The sequence below is a fragment of the Haemorhous mexicanus genome, chromosome 3 (assembly GCF_027477595.1).
Source record: "Haemorhous mexicanus isolate bHaeMex1 chromosome 3, bHaeMex1.pri, whole genome shotgun sequence".
In the NCBI taxonomy this organism is placed as follows: domain Eukaryota; kingdom Metazoa; phylum Chordata; class Aves; order Passeriformes; family Fringillidae; genus Haemorhous; species Haemorhous mexicanus.
In genome coordinates, this window is record NC_082343.1 from 94,939,219 (window position 1) to 94,960,699 (window position 21,481).

A 21,481-nucleotide genomic window follows, 5' to 3' on the forward strand; every position below is an offset into this window, starting at 1 on the left:
TTTTACACACAGCTTGTGCATATGAACAGAGCGGTACTTGTGGGAGGGAAACAGCTCTAATCAGAGGCACTGATACAGGTGGCAAAGGCAGTTTTTGAACATAAAGGTCCTTCTGAGATTTACCACATCACTACATCTTTGGTGGCATTGCTACCAAGATATGCTTCAGGTATTTGTTTGCAGTACTCCCCTGCCCCTGGGTCTGTCCACACCCCCCCAGTGCTGGGGTCAGGCCAAGGTCTGTAGCCACTGAGGCCAATTCCTGTGCAGGAGCGTGGTCATACACACTGATAACCACCAATAATGAGCAGCCAATGGTGCAGATGCTCAAGGGCAAAAAGCTATTGACACTCGACTGACCTGGTGGTGTGTTGCATTGGAACAAGCACAGATCAATTCCAACACATTTCTGGCTGCATGGGAAAAAAGACTAAGTTGTTTTCTTTCAGTTGACTGCTTTTCACACAAGTCCTTCAATTGGGGACTTACAACCACATTTGTAGCCTTTGTTTAAACAGCTCCAAATTATAAAAAATTGAACAAGCAGACAGGACAGAAAAGTTGAATGAGCATTGGCTCTTCTTATTTTAATGAAGAAATATTTCAAGTTAATATCAGTGCATATTTAGAAATAGCATGTGATACTCCCAATGCCAAATACATCAGCAAATTACAGTTTCAAAACTTTATAAATTAATGGCAAGGAAAAAAAAAAGATTAACATAGAGAATAAGGTTTAAAAAAAACATCCTGTTTGTTTGCTGCACTGTGTCAATTATATTCCTGGTACTTAAACAGCAAGAGAGATCCAATATTTCATGTAATTAGGCTCTCCAAAATAGCAGTTATTTTCCTACAAATGAATTAAGCATTTTGCATTTATTTTTGATGTATAATTAAATGTTATTCTTAGCTGTTACAAAGAAGTTTAGCCATGTCAGAATAAAATTTCATTCCATGACTGAAAAAACTCACATTAACATAGAATCGTTGCCTTCCCGTTATACCCACTGGTAACAGTCAGCTGAGAATAGGAAGAACTACATGTAAGCACATTTGGCTGTTACATAAAATGGCTTTTTTTTTTTTTTTTTTTTTTTTTTGTTTCACAGCCTCATAACAATACTGTTTTTCAACATTGTTCCCAGTCATTGTTTTTAAAATGGTTCATCAACATATCCTGAATCAATCACCGATATAAATAACTCCAGTGACAAAATCCATTATGGAAGGACACAGAACTGCAAACTGAAAGTTGTACTGAATGATTTTAAGGTGGAACTGTAATTCCTCTGTAACATTCTGTTGAAAAAAAAAACCCAAAACAACCCCACATGGTAAAATCTTTAAATAACTGGCAATGGTGGAATCTGAAAAACTGAGATATAATTTTAAGAGATGTTTAACTCACAATGGACTCTAAAGCAAGACAAATCGTACTGAAGCAAGAAAAAGATGCACATTTAAAGCTCGCAAGTATGATATAAAAATATTCTCTAGTTTTTTAATTTTGATACAGGGAGTCCAATTCCCTAATGGAAGAAGATAAAGTACATCTTCTTTCCTACCCCATTGCTGTACATATAGACTATTACCTAGAATCAGGAAATGGCTTTCCCCAACAAAGATACCAGCCTTGGGAATCTCAGACTTTCACAGGGTTTGTTGATTTTGCTTTTTAAAGTATATTTTCAAGCAGGTAAAATACTGATAGGATATGCATTTCATTGACTATTATCTACTGTGCAAACCATACACATCAACCCCATAATTTCAACCTAAGTGCAGTCTGCATGGCCTAGAATGACTCAGACTCTAGTGGCATACTACAGCACAGAGATGACTGCCAGCCTATGGAACACCAGGCTAAATCAGGTTAGTGGGAAAGGCACAGGCTCCAGATTTACCAGGAACACCCTGAAGGTTCCTCATTACAGTGATTCCGTGCACTTCTCAAACAACAAGGTTTGCTTCCAGAAAATTGTGAGGTAACAGGAAACTTCTGCTTATGGCACATACACGTGGAGGAGTGTGAGCTCAGATGAATGCTCGTGGTGACAGGGGTAATGCAGACACAAGGGAGGCTACAAGGGTACTGACCAGAAACAAAAACTTCACATTTCCTTACACTGCATACATTCCTTTTATGCACAAGTGCGAGGTGCGCAAAATAAGCTGTTTGCTCGGTACAATTTAATGTTTTGCATATGTAAATCAATCACCTGATACTGCAATATAATCAAAAATCATGCACTAGATAAACAGAGCTTCTTCCCCATGAACAATAGTTCTCAGGAACATTTTATTCTGCTTCTGGTAACATCTCATGATTTGCCAGCTTACACAGTCCCTTTTAAAGAACACAGTAGTGAAAACTGAAGAGCAAATTAAGAAAAAAAAGGAAAACTTTGATTTTAGTTGCGATACAGCTGGGATAGATGCAACTGAGCTGCTGTAATGCACCAAAGAGTAACAAAAATTCAACATGAATATCAGAAGAATAAATATATACCCTAAATTAATCTCTGTAAATACATTCACAGGTCTACATAAGACACCCTTATGCATAACTCATACTTCTTCAGATCTGCAGAGAGAGATAGATGTTAGTTCATGGGGAAAGCAATTTATCATATGATTCAGTTTATATGTCATTATTCCAGCAAAAATCAATAGCAAATTTGAAAATCTACATTTATTTTCCCCAGACCAACCACACAGAGGCTTAAGTCACAAAATCTATTATTTCCAATATTCAATCAATAAGGCTTTATTTACACTTTTTTTCTATAAAGTCAGGAAAAAATTTGGTGTAATGTGCAAGAAAAGACTGCACATTTCACTGATTGGAGACTAACATCTGCTTATGGTTTAATGCTAACCCACAGGCAGCCAATTAAAGTTCCATATATCCATGTTTTTACATATAGTTTCCTTCCTGATTCTGTCAGAAGCATACTAGCAGTCAGGCCACCTAGAAACAGCAAAGATGGCAAAGTTTTCTTGAGGCTTAGTTTGGAATGAACACTTTTCCCAGGAAACTTATTTCTTCTTTTAGAATCCTTTGCATCATAAAATTCTATTAGTAACCTATAAGCAGAGAAAAAGGAGATGGTCAAAGTCAGACAGTAAGACATTTTAAGCAAACTTACTTTCATCTAGTAACTGCTTCCAACCAACCATTTTTGATAAATGATTTCATAATATGTAGCAGCTCCTCCGTAACAAGTTCAAACAATGAGTACACCTTACAAATATGATGCACTTCAAAATACTCAACCTGAACCCTTGTAAGCATTAAGGCCATATTTTCCTTGTGGACCAACTGCAACAGTGAATAAAAAAGTTGACAAGAATTGATTTCATTCAGCATTTAGCAGAAAAGCCCAGAGCACTATACAATATTGTATGACAAAACAAAACACTGAGCACCAAAGGGGGAGGAGGAAGAAGTATCTTCATAAAATAAATTAATAAATAACAAGGACACCCAATCCACTGAATATATTGGAAGCTAAACATGCAAGAGTAAGATGCGGCATCACTGGCGTAGCAGTTACCTTTTTCCTCCTAGTTTTAAAAAACAGTAATAAATGAGTCTGGAAATTCTGAGGGTTTTTTTTAACTATCTCTAAATTTGCCTGACAGACTATTTGATCCCAGGAAAGATGTTCCAGTGAACAGGAGCTTACAATGACATATGGATGATTCAGTTTTGTTCACTTTCACTAGATAACTAAAGGGACAGACACTGGACAGTCTTTCATTTTATGTATCAGCTCCTTATCTATTTAAATTCTATTTTTCAAAAGTAGTGATCCTAAATGTCTAACACACTTTAGTAACAGTGCCATGTTTACAGATATTCATGTTAACTTCTATACGAATTCAAAGTGCTCAGGAGAAATGAATACATTTTTTACTTCCATGGAGTGTGAGACTGACAGAACAATAATAAAGAACCAGGGAAATTTCTGTCTCACTCCAAGTATTCAAGGATTTAGAGAGTAAACATATTCAGCTTCCTTAAGCAGGACTTCAGATCTGGCAAATGAAACCATTATCTCTCAAACAACACTTACATCCTACATTTAGGCACAAAGCCCTTCTGGAGAACAAGGTCCCCCAGGATCTGCTGCATATACTCACTAGTGACCTTATCTGGAGATGCTGGAGGAAGCCAGGCGCTTAACTTCTGCCACAATTCAAAAATGGACAAATGAAACTTCTACTTCACCTTGTTTCCCCAGTGAAGGTAGGAATTTTGGGGTTAACTGTGTTTTTATCCAGTCGCTGTCTGGATGAAAGATTTGTAAACAATTTTGGCAGAAGAGATTAGATCAAGACCTGTCCCTCTATCACTCCAACTTAACACTGATTACAAGGGCAGAATCACCCTGCTTTTTCTTGCCTACCACAGGCATCTTACATTCCTGCACAGGACTTAACTACGAGAAGATGAATGGAGAGTGTTCAGATGAATGAGTCTTGCCTGGAACATGGACTCACACTTCTTCAATCTAAAGAAGGTCAAAACCTGAGGAATCCCAACCTCCTGAGCAAAAGGTTTAACCACAAGATTATATTATATTGTATATTAACAGAAGTACAAACATCACCCCTTTTCAGAGAGCTCTACAGCGGACACTAGTTGTGACACAGAAATCATGAGTATATTTATTAATATAAAAGCAATAAGACAGACTCTTGAAACAGAAAGTTCTACATATTTCTACTCACTTATCCTTTATTTCAAAACGCTCATGAAGCCACCTCCTCATATACATCTGCTCTTCTGGAATGTCCTTCAGATCAATTCGGTCAATGAAAATATGAACTCTTGGGCATTCCTTACAAAGAAACTCTAAGAAGAGAGCAAAACAACATAACTGAGTTACAAAAACATTGAGCTATGAATACACCAAAAAAAATCTGACTGTGTCTTGGAAGCCTAACTTCAGTGCTCAAAAACCTTCCCTCCTTATGTTCAGATCCTGAGCACTACACTGAACTTAGAAACCATCTGGCCTACACACTTAAAATGGTGGACCACTATCTGTACAACACAGAACAACTGTCCAAATATGCACCTTGCTAACTGTAAAAGGCTGTGCTTGAAAATATTACCCTCTACTTTAGCAGCAATCTACTCACTCAATAGTGTTGGATGCAGTAACTTTGATTTCATAAAGTTATCCATCCTGCAATTTTATTTAAAATTGGTAATTCTCCTTGCTTGTCCTTTTTAAAATCTAAATTTTGTTTGCTGCTGGATGACAAAATTGGAATTATAGTGATTTCCCAAAGCATCTCCAGGAGAAAGTATGCTTTGGTTTAAACAATAACCTGTAATTAAAAAGTGTAATAGGACAGAAGACTTAGAACAAAATGCTGCTTTCCATTTTGTATCCCTTTTTTTTTTTTTTTCTGTCTCACAGAGCTCGAGACAGCCTTATTGCAAACTGCCTCCCCCTGCCCCCAGATGCCATTTCCTCAATTTAGCTCTAGACAAACTTACCAAGCAAGCATTAAGGACAAACAAAACTCCATTACTCAAATGACCTTGTGGGATTTCTTACAACTAATGAGTGGTAAAAATACTGGGCATGATTACTGTAATATATGGCATGTTGTAAATGTGAAATCCTGCACAGTGTAAATGCAAATGATAACCATTCACATTTATCAGTAGCAACGGGTACGGCAGTAACCACAGTATCCCTGGACAGAGATTTGCGTGATGTGAGGATAGAAGTCCTCAGAAATTTGGATAGTCATCCTATTTTGAAAAGGGACCAGAAGTGCCTTCCTACAATACATACAGGCAACAAATGTTACACAGACTGGGTGGTCCCTTTAGGTTGTTGACATTTTTTGGACAGCAGTGCAGATGCACAGAAGACTTTGACCTGTAACTGTAAGGGGTATCTGGAGGAATGAATCTGCAAATAAATTGTTACAGCATGTACATCTTTATTGTTGTCTGCCAAAGCAGATATCCCCCATTTGTTTTTCATCTTTACAGGATTATTGATTTGTAAGGACTTTGCTGTAAAAACAGTCCTTATCACATACTAGAAATTGCCTCCAGGAATTTTAAAAGCCTGTTCATGCAAATGTGTGTGTGTGTACTTGCAGAGGGGGAGGGGAGGAGAAGAGATAAAGAGATCCCTAAGGTCTTGAGGTGCTTGGATGCAGAAATCTGTAAGGTGCTGTGTGTGGTTGTGTCCATGTCATGCACAGAGCCCTACAGCAAACCACAGTGTAAAGGGAGCAACACGGCCCTGTACTATCAGCTGGAGAGCTGGATGAGGGCTTCATCCAGGCACGAGTCTATGTCTTGGCCATGGAGCAGCAAACACAGCTATTGCCAAGAAGCTTCTGGTAGAACCTTCTCCTAGCTACAGCTATTAGATGGCAGTTAAGTATATAAGATGGCAAGTTAAGGACTCGGAGTCTGGAATGATGGTACATGTAGACATTTCCTTCAGATTTATGTGCAATGCTTTTACTAACCACAAAGAAATCAATGTTATCTAAAAGAAATTTTTTTTCTCTTACTTTAATGTGAAGAAAGGATTTTGCAGGCTTTTTTCTCTAAGGATACTATCCAGGCCACTACATGAAGGTCAGTGACTATATGAGCACCTAAAAGCATTCTATTAATATCTTAAAATGACAGATGTATTATCCATGTCTTAAATGCTTATAATGTTCACGATGTACAAATCCTCTTTTGTGTGGCATTACCTATTAAGCAGAACATTCTAACAATATGCAAAACTACCTAGAAAACAAATGCCTGGAAGCCAGATGATCTGGTCTTTTCAGAAAAAGTAATAGGCTCCTATAAAAAGCATCTATGGTATGCATATTCAGTTAGAGCTCAAGCTCTAACTGAATATGCATATGCATATCATTTAAAGCTCAAGCTTTAAATGATATTTAAAACATTCTGTGCATTGTATAGTGTATGTTTCTTTTGCTTCATAGCACGTGGGCTGTTCTGCATAGGAACAAATAAGTCCTTACTGATGTTACTTATAACTCTGTTATAAATTATTAAGGAAAATGATAAACCAATCAAAACTCAAGACATAAGTATTTAAAAAGAAACACCTTCCCCCACCAAAGCTAAAGTGTAGCAATTCTATAATTCTACTTAGACAAAAAAAATCCTCTCCTCAAATACCTAAGTGTTGCTGCTGGCTTTCCACCTCAACCCCAAAGTTCCAATGCAAACTGATTCTTACCACTTCCCATCCCAGTCTTCTTCAACCACTCTAAATTGAATCCCCATATGTGAAGGTCCTAAACTTTGTCATTATTTCCCACCTTTTATGAATCCCACTGCTTTTTCCAACAACCTCACCCTCCCTTTTGTGTTTGACTTAGTACAGCCCCACTCAGGGCTGTGTGATTTGCTTCTTCAGGTGCTACCCTGGGGAAGGTCATGATTCCCACACATTGATTCAAAGTCCTTTTATCCAAAGCCTTGGCATTCAGGACATCTGCAGATGACACTGTAATGCATGCAGTCAGCCAAGTCAGGTAATCTGACTAGTATTTAATTATCCAATTCATATCAGTGTTTAATGCAACTAACCATTCTACAGTGTTACAGCAAACACATAAGAACACCATTGGATAAGGACAACATATTGGAGGTCAATTGTGAGAAGAAACAGCTGGATTTTATCACCATAACCTCCAAAAGTTTGTGGTGGTCCCATGACCCTTAATTTCACATTAGCTTAACTCCCAAAAGACTTATGTAATTAAGCTAAGAAACAAAATCTTATTGAAGCAATTTATTATGCACAAATTACATCCAACTTCACAGACACTAGCCCTTAAGGCCAACATCTGACAGGCTTTTCAGATTCCTAAACTTGCCAGAATTTGTTATAATTAACAGCAGGAACAAGCAAGCCTGAACTTTCTTTCAAGAGACAAAACCGAAATGCAAATCATACGTTACAAACATTACATTATGTTGGGGATAGCATTAGTCAAGAACCCTGTACAATTTGGGTTAAATGAACACTAACAACTTTTGTGTGGGAGCCAAATGGACAGACTTTCGTGTGGGAGATAATTTCCTAATAAAACTTTCTATCTGGCTAAATAACAGATACAAGCACAGAATGTTTATAATGCTTCTAGTGACCAAGCACAGCAGAAGGAAGGAATTGAAAACTATAATAAAGTGGATTAAGCATTTTTTGTTATTGAGCTGTGACACTGCACTATATCCCTCCTTTGGTGAGACCGGATTCACACTAATGCAAGGCTTCAGAGGGGAGACCACTGCAGCACTGGGATTAACAAATGAGGTGCAATAGACTCCAGGAAAGGAACTGAATCCATGGAATTTTTAATTGCAAACCAATATTTGGGGCACCTGCAAAATTCTACCAGTTCTCAGCTGCTCACCTTCAAAAGCCAATTAATTGTCTTTGGAATTACCAGCAATACCAGGGAAACTGAGGGAGGAGAGAAGCTCCGAAACACCAATTTATCTGTAACTGAGAAGGGACAAACAACTGGCCTCAGACTACCTTCCCCTTCTGAACCACATAAATTCATTCCACCACTCCAAATTATTTGCCTTGTCCCTTAGAAAGTTGTGACAGCAGTGTTACACTTAAACAGATATTCCAGTTTTCAATTACTAATGAAGTCTATTTTTATATGCACTTTAAATATGACAGCAATAAAGTAGCTCAGATTTCAGCCTCCTACACTGGCTCTTCCACTGCAATGTAATTGTTGCCAATGTCCTTCAAAATTAAGAAGGGACAAACTGAGGCCTGACTTAATTCTGTCCACTTTGAGAGCCCCCAAATCTCTCCTGTTTTAATAGTTTTCAGTAGTGTTTGTGATAAACTGATAGTGATATCACAGGAAAATGAAATCTGAATGTGTATTTATTCTAAATAACTAGCATTTCAAATGTGTAAAAATATATCTCTTCAGTAAGAGAACATTTTGCATTGTGGTTTGTATAGTTTTACAGGCAAAACCAGCAGAGACATTCCTCTGAACTGTAGATTCTTTATCCACTTCCTAAACTTGCATTAGTCTGGACTTCAGCGTTCAGCTACAAAAGCAGTTTGTAAACTATGTCCTCTTCAAAGAAAGAAATCCTGTGTCTCCACTTCCATTTACTTTGTACACCAAATTAACAATCAAACAGCAAAACAAATATAAATTTCAGTGCTGCGATGTTTCTCAGCTTCATGCTTTCCATCATCCCAAGCTGAGCTGATAGGAAACTATTTCACGACATGCTCTAACAAAATAAAACAGCAGCAGAGCAAAGCAGCACTAGGCAGGAAAGCAAACATCCTGGGCCAGCAGAGCTTGGTTGCAGGGGTTACCCCGGGCAGCAGTGAAGGAGCAGCACCTGCGAGTACCTGCGAGTACTGAGGATGTAGGAAGCATGGAGGGGATGCTGTGCAGCCCAGACTGAAGCTCATGGCCTGCACAAGCCTGCACTTGAGGAATAGAGCTGTCAGGAATGCTGCCAATACCTTGCGCAAGGACTTACATGCACACAGAGATCAGTGCTCCCCTGCATGCAAAAGGGGCACAGTGTAAGGAGGATACAGCTCAGGAGATGGGGGATGTTTTGAAGTGAGAAATGGGATGCACCTGCATCATTATTAGGCCAAGGCGCTGGCCATGAAAACTGAAAAATCAGAGAACGTTTCAACTGGCAGCTGGGCAAGACTGAAAGTCAGAAAAAGCAACTTGTTCAGATGGATGAAACATGAGCTGGATGTAGCTAAATCCACTGTGGGGGCAAGATCCAGAAGTGCCTCTGTACCAACATGAGGAGCCTAAATATGAGGTCATTACAAGAATTACTGGCACCTAGAGATCACTCCTTCCTGTAACACAGGCATCCTGGTGGGCTTGCCGGAGCGGGCAATGTTACCAGGAATGACAGAAGAGGATGTACAATTGAGGGTAGGGTGCTGTGCATGAAAGATTATATAAAGTATAATAGCTTTATATAATAAGGGGACAAAGGCACAATAATGTCCTTGTGGATAGAAAATCCAGATTCTACTAGAATATATATAAGATAAATAATAAAATGACTTCCAAGTGAACTTAATAATAGTGAGCAGAAACTGTGAAACCAGACTGACACCTGCAAGTTCACAAATGACAGCAGAAGTCTGAGATTCCAGCTACCTTTATTGAATGCATTGATACTTCAGCAGGATAAGCTGGGGGAAAAATCCCAAATAAACCCAAACCAAGATGACCTAACCAACTGGACAAAAACATTAGAGGAGAAAAAAATATTTCTTGGAAGAACTAGTAAGTAACAAAACCCACAAGAAAAGATGCTGTTTCTGGTGTGGTCTTGCTCTGCAACCACAATACAATCAATTTCAGTGCTGTAGAGAAAGAATCCAGCACAGAAATGCAGAATTCTTTGGGGTTGGCCTCTTCTCCCAGGAAACTAGTGACAGGGCAAGGGAAATGGCCTCAAGCCACAACACAAGAAATTCAAGCTGGATGGATATTAGGAAAACCTTCTTCACTGAAAGAGTGGTCATGCATTGGAACAGGCTTGCCCAGGGAAGTGGTCAAGCTGTAATCCCTGGAAATGTTCAAAAAATATGCAGATATGGCACTTTGTGATAAGGTTTAGAGGGTGTGGGTGGTGCTTGGTTGAAAGCTGAACTTCATGATCTTAGAAGTTTTTTCCAACTTTTAAGATTCTATGAATTAAAGGAAGTACACAATGGGAGGGAAGGCAAAGTGTCAAAACACCCTAAAATATACAGTCCAAAAGAGGGCAAGCTAGAAGCTATTAAAAAAATCACCAAATACCAAACCCCAGAAAAGCTTGTAATAGAAGCTTGCATAAAACATGTGTAACACTGCAAAAGGAAAAGTCTGTGTGGGTCTGAAAAACAGCTGTATGACTTTAATGGGAAAATCAAGGAGGCTACCATGATACTCCTATTTTTTTCTACTCTTTGAGGAATGGAAAGCTCATCCAAATAAGGAAAAACCACAAAACTGCTCATGCCAAATGTAAACAAACTTAAGAGGACTAAAATGAACTTGAAAAATGGAAAGGGTGGTCTATTTTAACTTTTTTCAGTATATTAAAAGCAATAAATTTGCGAAGCCACTGGTAGGACTGCTGGATGACAAAAGTGTGAAGAGCAGCGCTCATGGTTAAGTATAAGCCCATGCAAGAGAAGTTCACATATCTACTTGCGTAATTCTTTCTTGTTGAAAATGTTTGATTCCTATACCCACTGCATTCTTTGTACCAGATAATTCAAAGGAACTAGATCAATAAGTAAACAGACAGAAAATATTAGACTAAATATAAATAAACAAGTCAGATGACAGGAAGTCACCAAGACCAGACAGCGTTCATCTAGAAGCTCTCAAATGTGGAATTTAAAAGCAAAGATGTGTAACCTATCATCACAAACAGCCATTGTGCCAGAAAAATGGGGAGTTTCCCTTCTACAAACGAGGACTTTAGAGATGATGCTGGGAAATACAGAAACACAGACCAGAGTCTTACATCACTGGGCAAGATAATAGATCTGTAATAAAATCACTGAGCACACAGATAATCACAGTCTGTTGAAAAAGATTTGGTGTGGATTCTGTAAGGGGAAATCCTGTCCCATCAACTTGCTGGATTTCTACAACAGTGTCAAGGACCAGGTGGATAAAGGGGATTCACTGGACATGATATTTTTGAATTTGCATAAAGCCTCTGACAGGGTTCCACATTGAAGGCTATTAAAAAAATTAAGCTGCCACAGGATTAGAGGAAATGATGTTCTAAAGACCGAAAGCTGCTTAAAGGAGAGGAAGCAAATGGAAGGCCTTAGGGATGGAAAGGACTTGGCCACTGGGGTCCTCCGAGGATCAATGCCAGGACTGGTTTTACTCTGCCTCATGACTGATGAGTTGAAGAAGGGAGCAAACTGTGAATGCTCAAGTTTTTCACATCTCTTTCAGAAGACCCTGAGCTCTTTTGGGTAGTCAAACGTTGGCTGAACTTCAAAAGCCCTCAAAGCTGAACAAACAGGGTAAAAATGTGGCAGCCAAGCTTCAGAGTAAACAAACATGGAGAAAAAAATAACTGAAACCCTGATCACATGATGCTTAACTTGGAATTGGTGGTTACAATCTGAGAGTTGCTGACCCTTCCCTAAAACCATCCTCTCAGCAGCAACCCCAAATCCCCCAAATAGAGGGCTGCTTGAGGAAGGACATCAAGAACAAGGCAAAGAGAGTCACTCTACAGATGAAGATCATGAATCCACATTTTAAATACTCTGTGTACATCTGGTCTCTGCATCTGAAGGAGGATGTAGTGGACTCAGAGAAGGCCACAGAAAATACCAAGTAAAACATTTAAGGAGGAAAAGTACCTCCATTACAAAAAAGGAGACATGAAAAAGGCCAAATTTTCAGTTTGGAGAAGGGAAGCAGAACTAAGGATATGACAACTTAAAAAAAATTATATATATATATATATATATATATATATATATATATATATATATATAAAATTTTTTTAAAACATCATGAAGATGGCAGATAACTATAGCTCCACAAATCCTGAAAATTCAAGCGTAAATAATCACTTGCTTGTATCTTCCTGAAGATGCTGAGATCTGAAGAATCTTAGAAACTGGTATCTATAGTTCACTATACTGATATTAGCAATGGAGAGCAGCACAGGGTCATTGTAAGTTGTCTTGCTCTTCCAAGATGGTCGCTGATGAAGACCCACAGTACTTGCACATTATAGCTCACTGAAACAATCTTTGAGTGGCTTTAATCTGTTATTCTAACAGATGCAGTCTGGCCTTTGTAGTACGCTGTAACAATATGAGAATATAGTATGTGGGCCGAGTCAGCAGGAGGTTTCCTACAAAAGCGTAACAGTTTTCATCAATAGGCTGCCAGAAATAGAACCTAGATCAGACTAGGTCTGTGGATTACATCTAAAGGGTATCCCATCACTCGTAACTAAAAATGAGCAAATTCAGGAGATATCTGTGTCTTCCCTGGAACATTTTAAAAGTTTCCAAAGTGAAAAAAAAAGAAAAAAAAAATTCAAACAATGCAATCAAGAAAAAAAGGCAACAAAAAGCAAGGAGTGACCAGTTCAAAACTATGTTCTCTACAGCAAAAAAACAGGATCTGTTAGGAACTATGCCAGTACTGCTAGCATTGATGTTTTTGCCTTTCTTTCAGTCTGTTTTGATAAACAGAGAACAGCACCACAGAGTAGAAGAAAAGGACTATGATGCATAAAAACCCCAAAAATAAACACAGACTCTCAAAGCAGCAACACATTTTTGGCCAAACCTGATGGTGTGAAAAAGTTAAGGTTGTTTTTGTTATCCTCAGGGTTTAGATACACTTTTGCATAAAGATCAGGAGTTCCTCGAGCCTTTGTAAATAAATGGCTGCTTGGGGAGTGGAATACTTCCTCTCACATGTGCATGAGGTCCAGGGTGCAGGGTAATTTTATGAATCTCCAGTGTAAATACTTTCAAGAGCCTCTTGTGTAGCAGAGGTTTCCTGATGACTGTTTGTTTTCAAATCACAAATTCCCAAAGGGAAGCTACAGATGCACTACAGATGCTTACCTTCAGTAAGAGCTGCTTGGGAATAACTGAGATACACAATAACCTGTTTTGCAATCACAGGAACACATGCCTGGGGCTGAGAAGGAGTTGCAGAGGGTCATTACCCCCACCAAGGGGGTGTGAGCACACAGACACAGCGCCCACAGGTGTCTGTACTTTGGGAAAAGTTAGACACATTTAGGGTCACCTGAATCTTGCATTCTTCCTTAGGCATCCAAGACTGGCTGATGGTGGAGACAAGAAACTGAGATACGGGAATTCCAAACACAGTTGACATCTTTGTGTCCTTGTTTTCAGATGGTGAAAGAAGCAGAGGTGCTACTCATGCCCAGATTGACCTTCATTTTCTCTGATGAACTACAGCAAGGCTTTCATACACGCCCATAAACTGATGCTGCTCTCTGGTGACATGTGGTTTTTGACCAGAAGTACAATGCTTAATTCTTACAGTATGCAATGCAAGGTCTAATCTACATCCTTTCTTTGGTTACTCTAAAACAAATGACTTTTACTCTTCAATATTCTTTCATGCAATAGAAGATGACAGCTAGCAGAGATCTGAAGAGATAGTTAGTCAGTTCATAACTAAAAAACTTAACTTTGGACTGTTTCATACCTCTCTCAATGTTTATCAGCTTACTAATTTAGCTTTTTAATTCTTTCATTGATGGTTACATCTGTAACCATGTGCTTGTTATCCTTCTTTGGACCTTGAGAGACAATGGATGTGAACAAATTTGGGGCCCAGTCCAGAAAAAGACTGTTTGCTATTGCTCCAGTTTCTTTTCTATAGTCTTGTACTTCCCTGTCTAGCTGGGTCCTAACAAAAGTGCAAGCTTTTGGAAAAGTGTACGTTCCCCGAGGGAAGTTAGGCCAGTCTGACCTCCTCAAATTATACTGATCAAAGTGATGTACAGATTTTCAGAAATGCTCACATACACAGGCTTTCAAAGTGTTTGTTCTGGAACTGATATACAGCAGAGTCAATAACTCTCAAGAATTCCTCTGACTTCTTTAAGACAGAGTCTATATATACTTGCTATTTTTATTCAGTGTTTATCATTGTCACATGCTGCTATTTCACACACTCTTTCATCTACAATGGCCAGATAAATACCATCTGGTTACACTAAAGCCTTCAGGCAGAATAATAAAGATGTAGATGTGTACATAATGCTCTTTCAGGTGCAAGAATGATAACAGTTCCCATGTCCCACGAGACCTGCCTTTTAACACCAGACAAAGCTGGATGTGAATGTTAAGAACATTTATTCTGAAGGAGGGAAAACTACATTCTCATCCTTTCTTCCCAGACTTATTTCCGCTTTTCACTTGATGACCGTGTAGTAAAACGTTATCAACAAATGCAGCACAAGTTTCTCCTCCTCCTTTTCCCTTCTAAATAGTTCTTCCAGACTTCAGTACCTGAGATGTCCTTCAGCTGTGCCACAGTGTCCATATGATTATTAGCATCTTATTCTAATGACCACAAATAAATAGTAAAGAGCAGCCTGGTCCTCCCCAGGCAGGACCACAATTTTCAGTCATTAATGATCTGGACAAGCCATCTTCAGGAGCAGAGAGAGGGGAGAAACCTGTGGGAAATTGTTATTCTTTGGAAAGGCTGTCATGTGCCAGATAAACTTCCACTGGAAATGTACCAAGATCTAAACTTGTAATCAAGGGAATGAATAAATGGTAGGAAAAAAAATCCATCCATTGATTACAACTGGATGTGAAGCAACAGCAGGAAACAACATCCCTGTGAAAAGCTAATCTAGTCTTAGTCACTGTTGAAGACTAATCAAATCTGATGTCTTCTAAAACAAACTTGCCACTGAAAAGCGCCAAAAAAATATTAACATGCATAAGCAGTGACAGAAAGCTCAACACATTTGGAAGTATGTACTACAATAATTTGCCTGCTCTAAAATGGCACCATGTTATATCAGGTATGTCTGGCATTCACTGTTCTTATGGTGAAACATATACTATGCTGTGTTTTAATCCTATTGAGAAGTCAACAGTATATTTAAGATTGCTGGACTTAGAAAAAAATTTCAAAAATTGAATTTTTGCTAAGAAAGACTGCTTAGACTAAAAGTTGCATACTACAAAATTTAAAAAGCAACTCACCTTTTCTTCAGATTTTTTCCCATTCACATTTTGCTAAAAAATTTCTCAGACAAAGCATGCTAGGACTCCTCACAGTTACTAAAATGTTCTTTTTAATTTGTTTTGTTTACTACTGAAGACAACAGCCAGGAGCTGATGATGTCCCAGGTTAAGTATGGGTTTTTCCTGAAATGGCACAGGCCCTTCTGGGGAATTGAGATTTATAGAACTGAAACCAAAATGCATTTCAAGTAACACTGTATCTGTGCGGAATTCAAATTTCATTCACATGGGAAATGTCATAGTATGGGAAATAAAGTCCTCAAGTAAAGTTGTGTTTATCAGAAGTTTGTTTTCCATGCAATAAATTTCCATCAGTGTTGCTGGATTGAAAAAGACATGTCAACCTTATCTTTTAAAAATTACCAGGATTGCACTGCCATTTTATTCCAATGAGAATGAAAAACAAAATTCTCAACCAGCCCTGACACAAATATGAAATGTTCATATGAAATAAAATGTCCTTTTGATGTGTGAATAACTCAATTTAGCACTGTGAAAGAGAAATAATGCTAAAAAATGTTACATGCATAAGAATGCCTAATTAATTTCTTGTTATATTCCTGACAGACCACTTGCTGGACTTCTGCATAATAAATGGTGAAATGATCTTGATCTCTTCCAACAGAAATTGTTTGTCTGTCACTTTGTGTCTGGAGAGCCTAAAAGAATGACAACTATGTTCCACACTGTAATTCATAAAGTGTTCTTAGTCTACATAATTTATATTATATGGAATACATGTGACTGCCACAATAGCATGGAATGTGATGTTGATCTATCACGGATCTATCATTTATCTGTTCTGTAAGGGGTAACAGCTGGTTGGCTGCACTTCATTCTGTATTACTGCCTTATTTTTACCCCAAGGCTGAGCAACTAATTACCCCAGCCCCAGCAGTAAGCCTGGCTGAAAGATATGCCTGGACTGCTGCCATGGAGGCTCCAAAAGGCTGGATGTGGAGTGGCCACCCCAAAGCATTTGATTCCTGCTTGACACCAACACCAAAAAAAAGCCAACAGGGAAATTCAGTTTGTTGGTTCCCCTTCCAGAATAATATCATGCTTCATGCAAATCAGAGGTTCAAAAGGTGAAGAGGTCTTGTAAGGAATTTGAACATTTGCCATCTTATCATTAGGTAATGACATTTTAATTGTTTAATTAACCATTAGGCAGTGAGAAGTTCAGCATGAGAATGGCTGAAACTGCCTGGTAATTAAGTCGTGAAACAAGATATGCTGCAGGGAAGGAGAAACAATCCTATTTGTTTTGAAGGGGGTCTTAGGGTTGGGTGATGGGACAAGAAGGAGGCTGCTCAGTCTCCAAAGGTACTATAAAAGGGTCAGAAGGCATTTAAAAAAACCAAAATAGCTGTAAATAACAAAAAGAACTTTTGATATTAAAAATGCCTACTAGGAACAAGATGGACATAAAATAAAATCATCCTAAGATGTTACAGTACAATACAAGTGTTGAGTTAATATACAGTGTTGACAGTTTTGTTACTCACCTATCCAGAAGAATTTTAAACAGGGTGAAAACATAAAAATAGACAACTGCAGAACTTCTAATCAACTAGCACCTGGGAAGCAGTGCATGTGACACAAGGAGTTACACCTGCTAATGAAGTGACATGGAAACAGCTGCACCACAAACTATTTTTAGCAGCAGAAGGAACCAGTCCCAGTGACACTGGGTGAGCTGAGGAGCAGAGAGTTAGATCTAAGTTCTCTGCAGGTCCCTCAGTGTACACTGATCCCTCAGCCAAAACTCTGGAGAGTTCTCTGGAACTACTGTAGTTGTTTTTTCCCACTTGGTATCAGTAGTGCAAAAGACTCAAAAGTGCCACTTTGAGCAAACCAGCAACAGACAGGCACAGATACAGCTGAGTAACACAGCAACTACAAATGGAAAGAAAGATGATATAAGATGATATCTGGCACTCCAGTAACAGTGAAGGCAAATTATTTACTTAAGAATAAATTATCAGTCCACTACCAAGCATAATAAACAGCAAACCCTGAAGCTCTCTGTCCCTGAGTTTTCCCCAGCAGAAACTCCGGAACATGTTCTCTGGTTAGATTACTCAAGGAACGTAAAACCAATCTATCTGATTTTCTTAAGGTCCTGTAGGTAGTGTAAAGTACTAAAGCAAGTGAAGCCCACTTGCATAAAATGCTGCTGACTGTTTGTAAGATTACTGGCTAGCACAGCAGAAGAAGAGAGAGAGAATTTAAGATTATGCCAAATCCCAGTGCTAAGAGAAACATGAAGGTGAATGGAATCTGCTGCCTAAGTCTCCAAGTTTCCTTTGACTGCAAAGGGCACTTGTATTTAGAATTGGAATAGGGAAGCAGAGGGCAGGAGTGTCACAGGTAACTCCTCCAAAAGCCCAGTGACTAAAACAATGCCCTACCAGAGGGCTAGAGGATGGCTAAAGTGCTGTGGAGACTATCTTCAGAGCATTTCAAAGCACCTGAAGCTGGTTCTGTATATAAACAAGCATACAACAGCTACAGCATGTCTCATAAGTCTCAACTCACCTGTCATAGATGGTGCCAGTTTTCTTTGCCCTTTGTGGTCCACAGTACCTTCATAAGCCACAGTCACATCGTACACTGCATCCAGATAGTCTTTCATTGAGTCAATGGCTACATGAGTTGCCTTCACCCGTGGAGTCAGCACATGCTTTAATATAGCAAGTCCTAGAGGGGAAAAAAGAAAAAATGACTACAGCGTTTGAAATTAAACTGGACTACATCCACAAAAGGAACATCACACCGAGGAATGTCAGCATCTCCATTCAAAATCACAAGAGGTTTATTTTCAATCTCAATTCTCAGTTGAGAGAGTGTGCATGTGTACTCACTGCTTATGCTCTACTGAACACATGTAGAAGATGAAACAGAAATCCTAAAGGACATTAACAAGAGGAAGGCTGCTCAGTAAGAGGTCCTTTTATTACAACTTCTCACTAGAAGTAATGATGGTTTTAATGTGGCTCATGAGTGATGACAAAGCACTTCTCTTTACTGTTTATGTGTGTCCAACCGAGGTGAAAAAAAAGAGCAAATTATCTGAGAAATACTAAACACACATAGCACCACCTCCTGAAATTCTGTATCAGAAATAGATTTGACAGATAATCCCAGAGAATTTTAAGCACACCTAATGCTCATTCAGCATTTTACTTCCCAAGGACAAAACACTTCAGTGAACATTCTGAATCCTAACCTACTCACTATCCCAGCAGAAAACTTAGCAGCAGTGGGGCAAAATACAGCACAGAGAACCAAAACCAAGGAGGAAATCTGTGCTTCCCTGCAAACAACTTGTTACAATTGACTTTGCTACTGACAAACTCTTAGTGACAGAAATCAACTTTTAACTTTTCCAGGCCAAGCCACAGCAATTGGTATGTCAAGGACACAAGAATATCAGGTTTAACATCACACCACATATCTTAACAACAGTATTTCATCTCACTGTTTACTTCAGTTGACCACTTCCAATTAGAGCATATTTAAGAACATTAAAACACATTGGGATCTAAAGTATAAACCTGGTTCTCTTTCTAGAATTTTAATATACAATGACTTTCAAAATTCAAACAAGCAAACAAATAAGCCCTAACCCAAAACCTTTTCTTGACCTGAACAGAGCTCTTCCACATTTACTTGAAAGGGATTCTAGGGGAAAAAAAAAGCACGCTATGTAAAATTTTTCACTATTTTTCTATGTGTATCTTTTTCAAACAGAAGTATCAGAATAAAATTCTAGCTTTCCATTTCTAGTCTATTTCTCATTGGCTTACTCTTCAGTCCATTTTTAAAGAGTCATCCACTGGTTAATCTACTGGTTCCTGGTGGGTGAACAGGAAATTTTTCTAAACCAAAGTATTGTGCTATTGCTTTTGATAACTTTCTGCTTGCTAAATCAATTCAAAACATTCTATATTATGTCCTGATTTTCTACTGAACTCCCTTGCTGGGTAAAACATACTTTGATCTCACATTATGAAAATATCTAGTGAGCACTGTAAGATAATGCTCGTTTCTACACCACTCTAACATTCTTAAGAGTTGAAAATTTCAATATAAATCACAATCTTGATTTCTTAATATTTGCTAAGAATCTCCTTGTCTGAATGCAAAGATAAAAGGCTGTTTATCAGCACTCCTTCTGAAGCCATTGTTCCATGCCTTACCGGCAATAGTGATAACTGTCTATGCAAAATGTTATATTGATCATGTAAATATTTTGAAGCATAACATAGTGGTAGTGTTTTCTTAGCTTGTGAACTGTTACATCAAACAGCTAATTATGTTATGTTTCAAAATGTTTACTCAGTAAATGAAGCACTGAATATTCTTGTGCTGTGTCAGCAATGATATTAGTGTGGACATGACACTCAACACAACTCTTGCTGAGACAAATTCCCAAATATATTCTAAAAACACTGTCATTCCTTTCCTGCCCAACTCATCTTCCCCTTCACCAAATTATTACTGTGAGGAAGAAAAAGGGAAAATTGTGAGAATTGAATCATCTAGACAAATTATTAAGTTATCTATGACTATTAATTGCTAATTTTTTTTAAATCCATGGCCAGTTCTGGTGATGAAGATGGTCAGTAACAATCTGTGAAGTGCAAATGAGCCACTCCTATTTCACATGCTCTCAGTGAGCTCTTGAGAGTTTAAGTACAATATGAGTATGTATCTAAACCAATAAAGTCCATAATCCATTATTCAGAAACACTACAGTGCATGATAAACATGCAGCAACACCAGTTAAGCACATCCTTTTAAAGAATCTGTTTTATAAAAACATTACCACATATTCTTGCAATTACTTATGGTCTTCGCTAAAATCAACATAACAGAATTTAAATCCAAGTAGTTTCAGTATAGTTACCTTGGCAAGCTGCCTGCATCCAATTCACAAAACACACTGTGCTTAAACTGTTTTTAATGTTGTGCAATACAGTTAGGACCCTCTGTCAAAGTATTTAAGGTCATGAGATTTTATTTTAAATGCCAAAGAAAATGAACTAGATACTAGCAATATTGTAATGTTCTACCTTAAAAAGCCATAGCTTTGCTCTTCTAACTTTTGAATGATAGACATTAAAAAAAAAGAAAAGAAAATCGGAAGAAATATGATAAGCAGTGATACTTCAAATATCATCCATTTACTACATTATTGCAAGATGCAGAATTACTTCAGAAAGCCTGCAAGAAAACTGAATGAAATAAAATAATGACTTTGGCAAGTACAAAGACCCAAATCATTAACATCTATGGAACCGAATTTTTCATCTAAACACAAAATAACAAAAAGACACTAAACAAAACATCATTTATCTAACTTTATCAGGGTGAAGTAACATATAATAGCAGCTTAGTAAAACGCTGTGTAGAAGATTGCTGTCCTCTTCATCCAGGCCAGAAACTCAAAAAGCTGTTCAGTACAGGCAGGCCATCCGCATTTTCAGAGTTGGACTTTGTTAGTTATATTTCTACCCCTGATGTGTACACACAACATTAAAAAAAAAAACAGTAAAATTCTCAGCTCTAATTTAAGAATACTCTATGTGCATTACATTAGCATTACCACATGTCATCAACAAAAGTTAATTGCT

The 21,481-nt window shown here is 38.1% G+C and overlaps 1 protein-coding gene across 1 annotated transcript in view; it reads right to left on the reverse strand.

The window, feature by feature from the left end:
* Positions 1 to 557: 557 nt before the first annotated feature.
* The window catches only part of AGPAT5 (1-acylglycerol-3-phosphate O-acyltransferase 5), a 54,446-nt gene continuing 33,522 nt past the window's right edge, over positions 558 to 21,481 (reverse strand). Inside the window, exons 6-8 of the mRNA XM_059842773.1 lie at positions 18,381 to 18,542; positions 4,741 to 4,864; positions 558 to 3,090 (exon numbers count right to left, since the gene is read on the reverse strand). Of these exons, the coding sequence (XP_059698756.1) occupies positions 2,865 to 3,090; positions 4,741 to 4,864; positions 18,381 to 18,542 (512 nt within the window). The 3' untranslated portion in view covers positions 558 to 2,864. The remainder of the gene's footprint in view (positions 3,091 to 4,740; positions 4,865 to 18,380; positions 18,543 to 21,481) is intronic.